The sequence below is a fragment of the Macrobrachium nipponense genome, chromosome 20, assembly GCF_015104395.2.
Source record: "Macrobrachium nipponense isolate FS-2020 chromosome 20, ASM1510439v2, whole genome shotgun sequence".
Taxonomy (NCBI): domain Eukaryota; kingdom Metazoa; phylum Arthropoda; class Malacostraca; order Decapoda; family Palaemonidae; genus Macrobrachium; species Macrobrachium nipponense.
In genome coordinates this window covers 14824867-14838398 of record NC_061089.1, presented here as the reverse complement: position 1 = coordinate 14838398, position 13532 = coordinate 14824867, and the positions used below count along the sequence as shown (strand labels likewise).

The 13532-nt window shown below is 42.4% G+C and overlaps 1 protein-coding gene across 3 annotated transcripts in view; it reads left to right on the top strand.

The window, feature by feature from the left end:
* The window catches only part of LOC135222243 (titin-like), a 156978-nt gene that overhangs the window by 102408 nt on the left and 41038 nt on the right, over positions 1 to 13532 (top strand). For all 3 annotated transcript variants that reach the window (XM_064260376.1, XM_064260371.1, XM_064260365.1), the window contains exons 7-8: positions 8895 to 9027; positions 9631 to 9940. In XM_064260376.1, the coding sequence (XP_064116446.1) occupies positions 8895 to 9027; positions 9631 to 9940 (443 nt within the window). The remainder of the gene's footprint in view (positions 1 to 8894; positions 9028 to 9630; positions 9941 to 13532) is intronic.

The following is a 13532-nucleotide window of genomic DNA, read 5'->3' as shown; positions in this document are numbered from 1 at the left end:
ATATTCATTAGTTATTTCTGAAAGTACTAATAAAAATGTGAACACAATCAGCAGTTTTAAAGAAAAGAAATTTCACATGCAGGAAAAATAAACATAACTAGATTTAATTAGACTTTTGACTGCTTTGCTTTCACCAAATCTGTAATATTAGGAGTTAAATTATTAACTGAGTGCAACAGACAATTCTTCAGATTTGAATCGGATAGTTGCGACCTCAGTTTGTTCTTGATCATTTTCATGGATGAAAATGCTTGCTCACATCTGTATGTTGTTCCAAAGCAACAGGCATAACTTTGGGCAAATTTTCTCAGTTCTGGAAAATGTTCACATGGTAATGATCGCCAAAAATTAAGAATTTCAAATGCACTTGGGAGTGAGGGAAGTTCATTAAATTTACTCTTTAGTACTGAATTTGCTTTTAGATCAATAAGTTCCATCTGTATATTACTAGGCATCTTCAGGTATATAATGATGATGCATTATTGTTTAAAGAAGATGACTAATAGATGCACACGGAACAATAAAATCAAATAAAAATTATTTCTCTGTTTCATGTATGACACTTACCTGGCAGGTATATATATAGCTATATCCTCTGTCGCACTGGCAGAATTTTCAAAACTCGCGGCAACCGCTAGATCACTGGTAGTTCAGGTGATCGCCACCCGTTCCCGTGGCGCTGGCGCTCGGAACAATTCCCATTTTCATCAGATTTTCTCTGCCAGCCGAACCGTCAACATTGTTGAGGGTTCCCTGCTTGAATTTCGAGCGCGTTAGCTGACTTTTTGCTGTACTCGGATGGATTCTTTTGGTATGGTATTGGAAAGTTGGATTGGCAATCGCGTTTGGATTTTCTTACAATGTCTGATTCTGGTATTGTCTTTAGAGTGTTTGAAAGAAGGGTGTAAGGTGAGACTACCGAAAGCCTCGGTAGACCCTCACACAGTGTGTAAGAAGTGTAGAGAGGGTGTGTGTACTTGGGATAATAGGTGTAATGAGTGTGAAAGTTTGAATGAGAAAGAGTGGAAGACTTTCACTAAATATGTGGAGAAATTGGAGAAAGATAGAGTGAGGAGATCGGTGTCTCGGAGTGAGAGGTCAGGCTCTTCTAGTAAGGCCTTGGATGCTTCAGTTATTTCTCCACCTCCTTCCCAAGTAGAAGTTGTAGAACCTTCACCTCAGGTTTCTCCTGCGCCTGCTGCTGTTTCTGAGGATCCAAATTATGTTAGTGTTTGCTGCCCTTGCATCAATGGGCGATCAGATTCAGCGTCTTACGGACAAAGTAGGTGCTTTTGATTGTGACAGTGTAGTGGAGGGGGCGGCTGATCGTCTCTCTCGTGCTCCTAGACCTAGACCGCTGTCAAGCTCCCAGACCCAAGGGAGAAAGCATGTCGACAGTCGAAGGGAGGCGAGAGGGGTCCCCATAGGATCAGTCGTCCCTTCAGGCAGTCCTGTTGCGTCCCAGGCTGCAGCAGTGCGCCATAGAAAAGGCGACACTGGGAAGTGTTTTTCTTCAACTGATAGCTCTGCGCCAGGCAGGTATTGACGCTATGCGGAGGAATCGCTTCCCCTTAAGAGGATGCACAGACCTACTTCATCTCGGGAGGAAGTCGGCTACGCGCAAGAGAGGTGGAGTAGCCCCGAGATTTTCTCATCTAGTGAGGATGAGGACGTTGTTCCTGTCAAAAGGAGGAGAACGTTTCGTTCAAGGGAGGACGCAAGACGTTCTATGGCCGGCGGTTCGCCTGATAAGGGCTCTCCTGCGTCCTGGGTGCACTCTCCTGTGTCGTCTCCGTCTCGCAGACCTCAAGTCTTTGCTTCTCGTCGTATCAGTGCTTCTCACCTTCGATCCCTGCCTTCGTATGCATCCCGTCAGGAAACGGAAACTAAAGACTTTCTAAGAGAGATGCAAGGGAAATTAGCCGACCTAGTTAAGTCTTGGGAAGCAACGGAGCAGCCTTCTTCAAGACATAAGGACACGTCTCTCCCCGTCAAGTCCTCCAAGAGTACGCATCATGAGTTTGCCTCCTCCTCCTCGCACTTCGGTTTCTCGAGTAGGAAGCACGGTGCCGGCTAAGACGGACGAGCGCTCCATCATGCAGGACGCAATAACAAATCGGATACACGTATGATGGACGTAGCTCAAGCGAGGGACGCAGGACGCAGGCGGCAGGACGTTAACCCGTCTTCCTCCCGATGTGTTAGAGAAGATTTTCGTCAGTACGATCTACCGCATTCGATGCCTAAACAAGTTTCGGATCCATGCGCTGAGAATATTCGTCGACAAGACTTTGGATTACAAGATGTGTCTTCAGCAGAAGAGGAGGTGGAAGACTTAGCGTCTGAAGAAGAGAGAGATGGCGAAGCACCTTCTTCAGATTATAAAAAGTTAACTGATTGCCTCCTGTCAATCTTCGAAGGGGAGTTTCAACCCTCAGCTCCGTTGTCCCCCCTTTCTCAGTTCTCAAAGAACAAAACGCCTGAGAAGTCATCGTTTTTTAAAATGAAGCTATCTATTACAGCAAAGAAAGCTCTTCAAAGGATTAATACGTGGTTGAAGGAAAAGAGGGAAGCGGGTAAGACTTCTTTCGCCTTCCCTCCAGCCAAATTAGCCTCGAAGTCTGGAATCTGGTATGCAACGGGGGAAAGTCTTGGCCTGGGAGTACCTGCCTCCTCCCAGGGGGACTTTTCCAACATTGTAGACAGCTCCCGCAGACATGCTCTGAATGCGGCCAAAATTTGGTGGAGGTCTTCAGAGTTGGATCATCTCTTGAAAGGCATTTTCCGAACATTTGAGGTGTTTAACTTTCTTGACTGGTCCTTGGGGGCTCTGGCTCGAACCTTGGAAGATAAGGAATCATCTGCATCTCAGCTTCCAAGCAGTATTATGTCCTGCATGGACAAAGCCCTGAGAGATGGGGCGAACGAGTTGGCATCTCTTTTTGCTGCATGAGTATTGAAGAAGAGGTCCCTCCTGTGCTCTTTTGCTGCAAAGGGCGTTTCTAACGCTCAGAAATCAGAGTTGGTTTTTTCCCCACTCTCAGATCAGCTGTTTCCTTCAGATCTAATCAAGGATATATCGCTATCTCTGACTCAGAAGGCGACCCAGGATCTCTTGACGTCTTCGGTAAGGAAATATTTGCCCCCCAAAGTTGTTAGGAAGACACCTAAGGAGTCAAGACAGGCTAATCAGCCCTTTCAAGGCAAAACTTTTTCTCGCCCGCCCTTCATAGGAAAAAGAGCTCCTCCCAAGAGAGGTTCGAAGCCCAGTAATAAACAATGAAGAAAAAGTCCTTCAGACATCAGTTGGGGCCAGACTCCAGAAGTTTTTGGAGGTTTGGCACGAAAAGGGAGCAGACCCTTGGGTCGTCACGGTAGCCAGGGAAGGTTACAAGATCCCCTTCCTGAAGAAACCACCTTTCGACATCACCGAGGGATCTTGGGGCTCTACAACGATCCAGTGAAAGAAGAAGCACTACAAGAGCAAGTCCTTTCTATGCTCAGGAAAGGAGCAATAGAACCTGTTCTGGACCACTCATCCCCAGGATTCTACAACCGGCTTTTCTTAGTAGCGATATCCTCGGGGGAATGGAGACCAGTACTGGATGTAAGTCATCTCAACTTGTTTGTGGAGAAGACAAAATTTACTATGGAGACGAACGAGTCAGTACTGGCAGCGGTGTGTCCAGGGGACTGGATGGTTACCCTGGACCTTCAAGACGCGTGCTTTCATATCCCCATTCATCCGGGATCCAGGAAGTACTTAAGGTTTGTGATCTAGAACAGGGTCTTTCAGTTCAAAGCCCTCTGCTTCGGACTTTACACAGCTCCGCAGGTGTTTACAAGAGTGATGTCAAGCGTGGCGAAGTGGCTGCATCTACTAGGGATTAGAGTCTCTCTATATCTAGACGATTGGCTTATAAGAGCCCAATCAAGACAACAATGTCTGGAGGACTTAGAAATGACGTTGGCGTTAACAAACGAATTGGGTCTGATGGTGAACTTAGAAAAGTCAAATCTGATCCCCAAACAGGAGCTAGTCTATTTGGGGATTCTGATTTCCTCAGCGACTTTGTGGGCTTTTCCATCTCCCGACAGGCAAGTTCAATGCATTCGGAAAGTGCAAGCCTTTTTAGAGAAAGACCAATGCTTGGCACGAGAGTGGATGAGCCTACTGGGGACACCCTTGTCGCTGGAGCGGTTCGTTTCTCTAGGAAGGCTTCACATGAGACCCTTACAAATATTCCTGAACCAAGTCTGGCCAAGAAAATCGCAACCGGATCCCTTCCTGTTTCGAATTCCTTACAAGATCAAGGAGGAATTGCTATGGTGGCTAACTCCAGGAAAGTTAGCGGAGGGTGCGTTGCTCCAACAGAAGAACCCAGACCTTGTATTATTTTCAGACGCTTTGGACGCAGGCTGGGGAGCGACTCTCGGCCCTCGAGAAGTGTCAGGTCGTTGGAACAAGGAGGAAACGGCATGGCATATAAACAGGAAGGAACTGATGGCGATTTTCTTGGCTTTGAAAGCGTTCAAGGCGGTGATCCGCAACAAGGTGGTGCAGGTCAACGCAGACAATACCACAGCTCTGGCGTACATCCGCAAGCAAGGGGGAACTCATTCAGTATGGCTATGCAAGTTGGTGGAAGAGATCCTTCTATGGGCAGAGAAGGAGAACGTTACCCTGCTCACCAGGTTCATTCAAGGGGAGAAGAATGTGAGAGCAGACCTGTTGAGCAGGGAAGGTCATCTTCTGTCTACAGAGTGGACCCTACATCTAGAAGTATGCCAGAGCCTGTGGAATTTATGGGGTCGTCCAGTGGTGGACTTAATTTGCGACCGCAATAACAAAGAGATTACCGACATACTGCTCTCCAGTCCCAGACCGTCAAGCAGTCGCAGTAGATGCCGGACGGGACTAGATGCTTACGCCTTTCCCCCGTTGAAGATTTTAGGAAAGGTTTTGAAGAAATTCAGGGAGAGTCAAGGGACGAAACTGACTCTCATAGCCCCCTACTGGCCGGCCCAAGATTGGTTCACAGAGGTACTGGAATGGACAGTAGATGTACCAAGAACACTTCCAGCAAGAGTAGATCTACTCAAACAGCCTCACTTCAACAGGTATCACAAGAACACCCTCGCTCTGGGTCTGACTGCGTTCAGACTATCGAAAGACTTGTCAGAGCGAGGGGGTTTTCTAAAGAAGCAGCCAGAGCTGTGGCCGGAGCAAGAAGAACCTCAACTATCAAGGTGTACCAGGCGAAGTGGGAGATCTTTCGTAAGTGGTGCAAGAGTCGGAAGGTTTCTTCATCCAGTACCTCTGTGACCCAAATTGCGGACTTCCTTCTGTATTTAAAGAAGGCAGTAGGTTTGTCAACTCAGACAATTAAAGGATATCGAAGTATGTTAGCCTCAGTATTTAGACACAGAGGTTTAGATATTACCAATAATCTCAGTCTGAGAGACCTCATAAGGTCCTTTGAAACAAGGAAGGAACACCGTTACAGAACTCCTTCTTGGAATCTCTATATAGTCCTGAAATTTCTAGGAACTAATAAGTTCGAACCTATGGATCAAGCTTCGTTAAGAGATATCTCGAAAAAGACTATTTTTTTGGTGGCCTTGGCCACAGCTAAAAGAATTAGTGAGCTGCAAGCCATTAGCAAACATGTTGGCTGGAAACATGACAAGGCAGTATGCTCTCTTCAGGAGGACTTCTTGGCCAAGAACGAAAATCCTTCTCATCCCTGGCCAAGGTCTTTTGAGATTATGGGTCTTTCAGATCTTGTAGGACAGGAACAAGAAAGAGTAATGTGCCCAGTAAGGGCTTTGCGCTATTATCTAGAGAGAACTAAAAATATTAGAGGGACTTCAGAATCACTGTGGTGCTCTGTGAAGGACCCCAGCAGAGCAATGACCAAAAATGCTATCGCTTTCTTCCTCAGGGAACTGATTAAGGAATCACATATGTTATGTCAAGAAGAAAACTTTGGTCTTCTTAAGCTTAAGGCGCACGAAGTGAGAGCGGTAGCTACGTCCTTGGCATTTAAAAGAAATATGGCCCTCAAAGATATCATTGAGACGACGTTTTGGAGGACTAATTCAGTTTTTGCTTCTCATTACCTTAGAAACGTCAAAACAACTTTTGACAATTGTCAAACGTTGGGCCCTTACGTATCCTCAGGAGCAGTATTGGGCAAAGGAGTTTCCACCCCATAACTTACTAACATGCTAGGTTATTTTAAGGGGGCCGGCCGGCTAATGCCCTTTTTTAAGGACAGGACTTTGATATTCATACCACTTAATAAGGTGACTTGGGACATCTCCAAACTGCATATGATTTTCGCCTCTGACCTTCGGTTTTGTGACGCCAGGGCGATTTATCCCGAAAATAACCATTTTTCAAATTCTATCTCCTCACTTGATATTTAAAATTAAGACCTGGGATTACTACCATATATAGACGTGATGTAGACCTCCAATCGAATGGAGTTTTTTTTTTTTTCTAAAAGTCATTTTTTTGCTAGATATGAGTTATTCAATATGGTAAAAAAATAAACCCTATAAATCAGGAGAAAAAAATTTATAAAAAAAAAAAATACGAAACAAAATTGGAAACAATTGCTCTATTTGATTGTCTCATAATGTCTTTCTGAGTTATATACCAAATTCCAATGTTATAGCTTTAAAACTAAGTGAGAAGATAGATTCTGAAGGTCAATAAGTATAGTTTTGAGATACGGGCGTTCAAAGTTTTCCTTCGTATTTCTATAAAGACAATATTAATAATAATGATTATTATGAATGTATATTGTTTTTTATATTCAATAAACCCAAAACTATTTATTTATCATAATTTAATCATAAATGAATGATCTCTTTGCTCATATATCGCAGCCTGGGGCAACTGCTTGAGGCAAGATGGGGCACTCCTTCCTACGCAATTCTCTCCCTCTCCCCTTCACTAACTCGGCTTATTACAGCGAATTTTCTTCTTCTGTGTGTTAGCGAGATGTTTTCCTTGTATTTTCCTCTTTGGCATGATGAAATTCTTGCCCGAAACAAAGATAAACAAACGTAATTGCAAGAGAATGTCAAGAGGTGAAACTCGAAGGCGTACACTTTTTTTTACAAAGACAATTTAATAAATCATGATTATTATGAATTTCATATTCCATTTTGGGTATTAAAAAAACCAAAACAAAATTTGTTATTTATCATAAATGAAGATCTCTTTGCTCAAAGATCGTAGCCTTAGGGCACAGTGTGACGTGTGCTGTCAAGCAAAGAACGGGGGCGTTACTAAGCAACCCTCCCCTCTCTCTTCACTAACTACGCATATATTATGATATTCTGTAATAATACTTGAGCGATTTTTCTTCGTCTGTATGTTAGCGAGATGTTTCCCTTGTCTTTTCCTCATTGGCATGATGAAATTCTTGCCTAAACATACGTGAACGCAGGCGAATGTCAGACGTGAAATGGAACGTGTAGACTACTCGACGTCTGTGATCGCACTAAATCAGGACTGGACTTGGTAGCTTGAGCCTGAAGTCTCATTCTCGACTCGGGGAATGTCTACAGATGCCATTTCTCCCAATTTCTTTGACAATAATTATCAAAATTTACGATAATAGAAGAAATATTGCATTTTCTTGTACGGATCAAGGTTTTAGGTTTATTGAGTTACGTTAACTAATTACCCTGTAACTACGAAAGTAAGAGGAATTTTGACGAAATATTTCGTATACGTATTCTCAATTGCCATATGAAGCTCCATGAATTTTTTCATGACTTTGCATTTTTCGCCCTATACCTCCATATATAGAGGTTCCGGCCGGCCCCCTTAATTAGTTTTAGTGTTTTTATGGTTGTCTGAGAAGGTTTATTCTCTCTTCAGTCTATGAAGTGTAGTGTGTTAGGGATTAGGTGTGTGTGTGGTTCAGGTGGTCTAACTTGTCCTAGCATGAATACCCGTGGTAAGAGAGGGTTAGGGTTTCCTGTCAACAAATTGGTCTCGTCCAGTTGTCAGACCCATTTCATAGCTTCATCAACTGTCAGGTCACGTCCTAGTTGGGAGCTACTAAGGTTTTGCAGGCTAAGAGGCAGGATCTATGAAGTCAGCTACCTTAGCAGGTAAGGAACCAAGGAGTATTTTAAAAGTTTATTTAAGTTTTAAACTCTTACGATGTTGCTGTCTTTGACCCACCCCCAAATGTGTCAATCAGCTATATATATACCTGCCAGGTAAGTGTCATACATGAAAATGACGTTATTATGATATAACAAAGTTTCATGTATACTTACCTGGCAGGTATATATAATTAAAGTCCCACCCACCTCCCCTCAGGAGACAGGGTTCAGAGAAAATCTGATGAAAATGGGAATGGTTCCGAGCGCCAGCGCCACGGGAACGGGGTGGCGATCACCTGAACTACCAGTGATCTAGCGGTTGCCGCGAGTCTTGAAAATTCTGCCAGTGCGACAGAGGATATAGCTTTATATATACCTGCCAGGTAAGTATACATGAAACTTTGTTATATCATAATAACGTCATTTTTAGATTAGAACAAATCTCAGTAAAACTCGCTTCTAGCTATAAGTTACTTGAATTCTTTTTGTATTTTATTTTTCTAGAAATCAATATTATTATTAGTATTATTATTTTTCTTTTTTATGAGCAGGCATGTTTTTTCTTTTATCTCATAAGCGCTCTTCTACAAGAATCCCCCCTGGTTTTTTGCTTGAACAGTTTGAGCCCTGAACCAATAACCCTCTAAATACTATTCATTCGCTCCTGCTTTCTCTCTCTCTCCTTCTCTCTCTTTCAGTGGGCTAAATAACTTCAAAATACAATAATGAAGAAATTAAAAAAAATTTTACTCCATCCATAGGATGTTGATACGGTCAAGAGGAGACTGGACCTTGAAGGCAGAGATGATCAGCGGGAAAGGATCGATGGAGATCGTAGACTCCAGCAAGAACAGACTTTGCCTCTAGAGGAGGAGGTTGGCAGGATGGCTCTCCGTAAGTTGAGTTGAATCATCTTACAGATTCAGTGATTCTTTGTTGAAGGATGTAAGCTTCTATTTTTTAGTTGAGATATGATTGAGATTTGATCATTTTTTGAAGGTAACTTCCATTTTATGACAAAAAAGTGCAGTTTACAGGTCAGTGGAAATGTAAGGTAGGTGTAAACTGGTCTATGAGCTTTTCTCAAGAAAAGATTTTTATTTGAGTGATGTACTGTACTGTACTGGAAATTTTATATAACATCAGATAAATTAAGTTTGTAAATAACTAATTTTGAAATGAAATAAGTTCCAATATATAAACACACTGTTGGTCAAGTAAGAGTTTAGAATTTTGTTAGTGATCTGATTGAACTAGCTAATACTAATAGGCATTAAACTTTTCTCTGCTTGAATCAGATAAGAGCAAGTTAAGTCGAAGAACTTGGGATGCTGAGTAAGAAGAAATGGAAGGGAACATGAGAAGGAAGATCAAACCTTAAGTGTGCTGCACTGCTTGGTGCATCTTCTGTAAAATAATACATTCATTCAGAGGCATGAGTGGGATTTCCCCTTTTAAATATACCTACAGGTTTTTCAATGTTCATTGTCCTTTCAGCATCAGCAGAAGTCCGTCCAATTGAACCTCGCCCTGAAAAAGAACCTGTTGCTGAGGACCAGAGTCTTAGAGAGCTTCTTGCAGAGCCTCTCTTGCCAGCGCAAGAGCATCTACCTCCTGCAGAGCTAGAGAAGCTACCTCCTGCAGAGCAAGAGCAGTTACCTCCTGCAGAGCGCATTTCTGAGCTGCCTGTTGCAGAGCAGCAACCCATACAGCAAGTTGCTGAAGCCTCTGTTACAGAGCCTATTCCAGAACAGCAGCCTTCGTTTATAGAACCTGCTCCAGTACCACCACAAGAAACAAGAGCGGAGTGAGTACATTGTCTTCAGTTATGGTTACATTATGTTCTTGAGCCAGATACATACATACCAAACCGAGAATGAAACCTGTTTATGAGAGGGGTTATTTTGGGCCAGAATCTTACATAGTTCAGTGGATAAACGTTTGACCAAAAAAATGCCAAGGTAAAATGTGGAGACAAAGTACTTCAGAATAACAAAACTATTTACTACTACTATGGAGTTGGGGTAGGGTTATCAGTGCATCTCACACGGTGCACTGTTGGGATTACCTAGGTTCTTTGAGGCTTACCTTCGGCCCCTAGCTGTAACCCCTTTTTATTCCTTTTACTGTACCTTTGTTCATATTCTCCCCTCCATCAACTTTCCACCCTTCCTTAACAATTGTTTCATAGTGCAACTGTGAGGTTTTCCTCCTGTAACACCTTTAAAGCCTTTGGTCCAAATTTGATATTGCAATACACTCCCTGAACACCTGAATTAGCCCTGGTCACTGACCAGCCCGAACTATATCCCCACATATTTACCCACTAAGTGGGTAATTTTGACTGTCAGCGTTACCAACGCTGCAGGAAAAATCTAGTCAAATGAGTTACCTGTGATACCGTTGGCAACGCTGCCGCAAGTACCGGCCACCAGAGGCCTGTCTCCTCAATTGTTGCTTGTTCGCCATGCTGTGCGGATCAGTCCCACATCAGGCGAACTTTTGGTCATTTAGCCTGACCCCACTCTTAAGAGTTTTCGTATTTTGGATACAGATTACTACCTTGGACTGTGATTAACGTTTTTCTCCTGTTTTACTTTGGATAGCTACTTTGCACTCGCTATGGATAAGTTAGAAAATAAACGTTGTCGCCGTCTGCAAACGCCTCTGCTTCTGCTAAATCTACAGTTCGACAATCAAGCCTTTTACGAAGATCGAGCCTTCTATTGCTGGATATGTTGGTGCTCATCGACTCTGCATGCCCTTCAAGCGTAGGATGAGTACCCTCACACATGATCGACGTTCTTTTCGTTATTTCGTGTAGGAAGGTTCAGTGTAATACCAGTCAGAGATGTTTGCCTTGGTCAGGAGACAAGGAAACATTAGTTAGTTATTCAAGAAATTAGTTGACAGGTTATCATCTAGTATGTTAAGCATATTTCTAGCCTGACAAATAATTTAACCAACATAGAGATAGTGGTACTAGTAATATAGTTGATTCTAATCGTTCTTTTTCAGCCCCCTTGCCTGTTCCAGAACCAGCCCTAACGGGTGCTGGGGGTAATGGAGAACCGCAAGCCTCCGAGTGGGTAGGTCTGCCGGCCCCCCGGCGCGGAGCAGGCAGTGTTGGCAGCAGATTTCCCCTTTCCTCGTTGTGTAAGTTCTCAGGATGATGAAAATTTAGGTCAGATACAGACGAGTAGGGATAATAGGCTACATAGTGTTTAGGAAGAGAAGTGCAGGCTTCTTCGGGTCGGTTTTCTATTATAAGTAGTAGTTTATAGAGGGACAGTGTCCTTAGAGCCCCTCTGGGTTTTTCCTGCTTCGAGTTCTTGCATCAGAAGTTTTTTTTAGGCCATGGCTGGTCGTCCAGATCTCGTTTCGGGTCTGTCGGGTTCTGAAGGGTTGAGTACTGCTCCTTCGTCTTTAAGGTTACTTTCCTCTACTTATACGATACGGTAATTGTTAATATCAACTAATTCTCTGTTCAATGCATATTGACTTCGATAATTCAGTATGTAGAGAAATCGAATAAAATAAACTACAGCTAGCCTAGTGTTCACGATGATATGTCGTATGCATATACAGTAGCCTAGCCTAGCCTAAAGTATTCGCTGTACTACATATCGGTAGAGTGATTTTTATAGTGCTTAACGCTGTAGGCTCAAGGCATTCTGACTTCGGGTAATTCAGTACAGGTGTAATTGAAAACGAACGAGAATCCGATCTTAGGATAATTCAATATGAATGTAATCGAACAGAATGAAAATCAGATTCTGTCCGACTAAAGCATTATAATTGTATTACTATATGTATCATCATATTATCGTAGTATAAATACTAACTCTGCAGTCATTCACGCTGGAATCAGCTGATGGCGAATACGGGTTTGTGTCGCCATATCCACCTCATTCTGTTTTGAGTGGCTAGCGTGACTATGTAACAACTCTTCCTCACTTTTGCCATGTTTGTCGTCTTGAAGGAGACTTGTTTTCAACTATGTTGACATTTAACATGGTCAATAATGGTATCTTGTGGCATATAATCAGATGTCAGATATAAGGAATTAGTTTGTATGACTTCTTCATACGTTTAACAGACTAATTGCCGTCAGTAATTACATTGTGCTTATGCCAATTACAGTTACAAAAGAATTACCAGTTGTATTATCAAATTACAGTGACAATGAAATTAATATTTGGCCTAATAAAGTTAATTACCTTAAAATATTAATTTATTACTTTTTAATTACAATTACAGAAGCTTGTCGTCAAACAGCACTGTTGTAAGGAGGCGTGGCTTAGACAGACAATGATGCCGGCTAGTCTGTTTCCTTGGCTCCAGATTCAACCATATCACTTAGTCTCGGCTAATGTTTTTGTTCCTAGTTAGCATATCTGGATACTTAACTTATGGAACGTAGTCATACTGTTTGTCTTACGATGTAATTTAAGGCCAAAATTTGACTAATACATCTCATTGAGAGGTAGTTTTTCCCTCAGGTTTGATGGTACAGTTTAGCGATTCCATTCGTTTTCACTCGTTTTCATAGGTATTACGAACCTTACACTTTATACACTATTAATCCTTTGTCGGTGTGAAAAAAACAGTAATGAGCTCTTTCATGCTATTACTTACTTTTACCACGGCTGCATTTGAATTCATACACAAGCTTGGGACTTCTATCCAGGTTGCTGGTGCACATAATTTTGCCTTATCAGTTTCAGCTACATTTATAACATGAATACAGTAATTACCGTCGCATGCGGATGAATACAATAATGGATGTTGCTATCAGATTCGATTACTGTCGCTCGCGGATCAATACAATAAAGTGATGTTGCTATAGGATTCGATCGTATTAGCAACAAGTTCTTGTTCGGCTGTTCATAGCCGCAGTTATACGAGTATATTATCATTAAGATGATACCTTTTAACTTAGAAGAGGGTGCAAATTTACGGAGGTGGAGATGTTAGACGATTGTAATCTCTCTCTCTCTCTCTCTCTCTCTCTCTCTCTCTCTCTCTCTCTCTCTCTCTCTCTCTCTCTCTCTCTCTCTCTCTTTCCTGATTTCATATTCTCTCTTTTCATCCTATTTTCGACCCTCTCCTAACACTTGACTCATTGTCTAACAGAGAGGTTTTCCTTCCTGTTACATCTTTTCAAACACTTTTCTGTCAATTTCCCTTCAGCACTGAATGACCTCATAGGTCCCAATACTCGGCCTTTGGCCTAAATTCTATTTTTAAACCCAGCGATCTCGCTGTCTGATGCACGATGCTGCCTACGCCAGCTGCGCGAGAGATATAGGAAGACTTATTTGCAATGTAGTACCGATTTTAAATACTAACCCCATCGTAAAATCAAATTAATGTAAGTCAATTACTGTAGCTTCAAT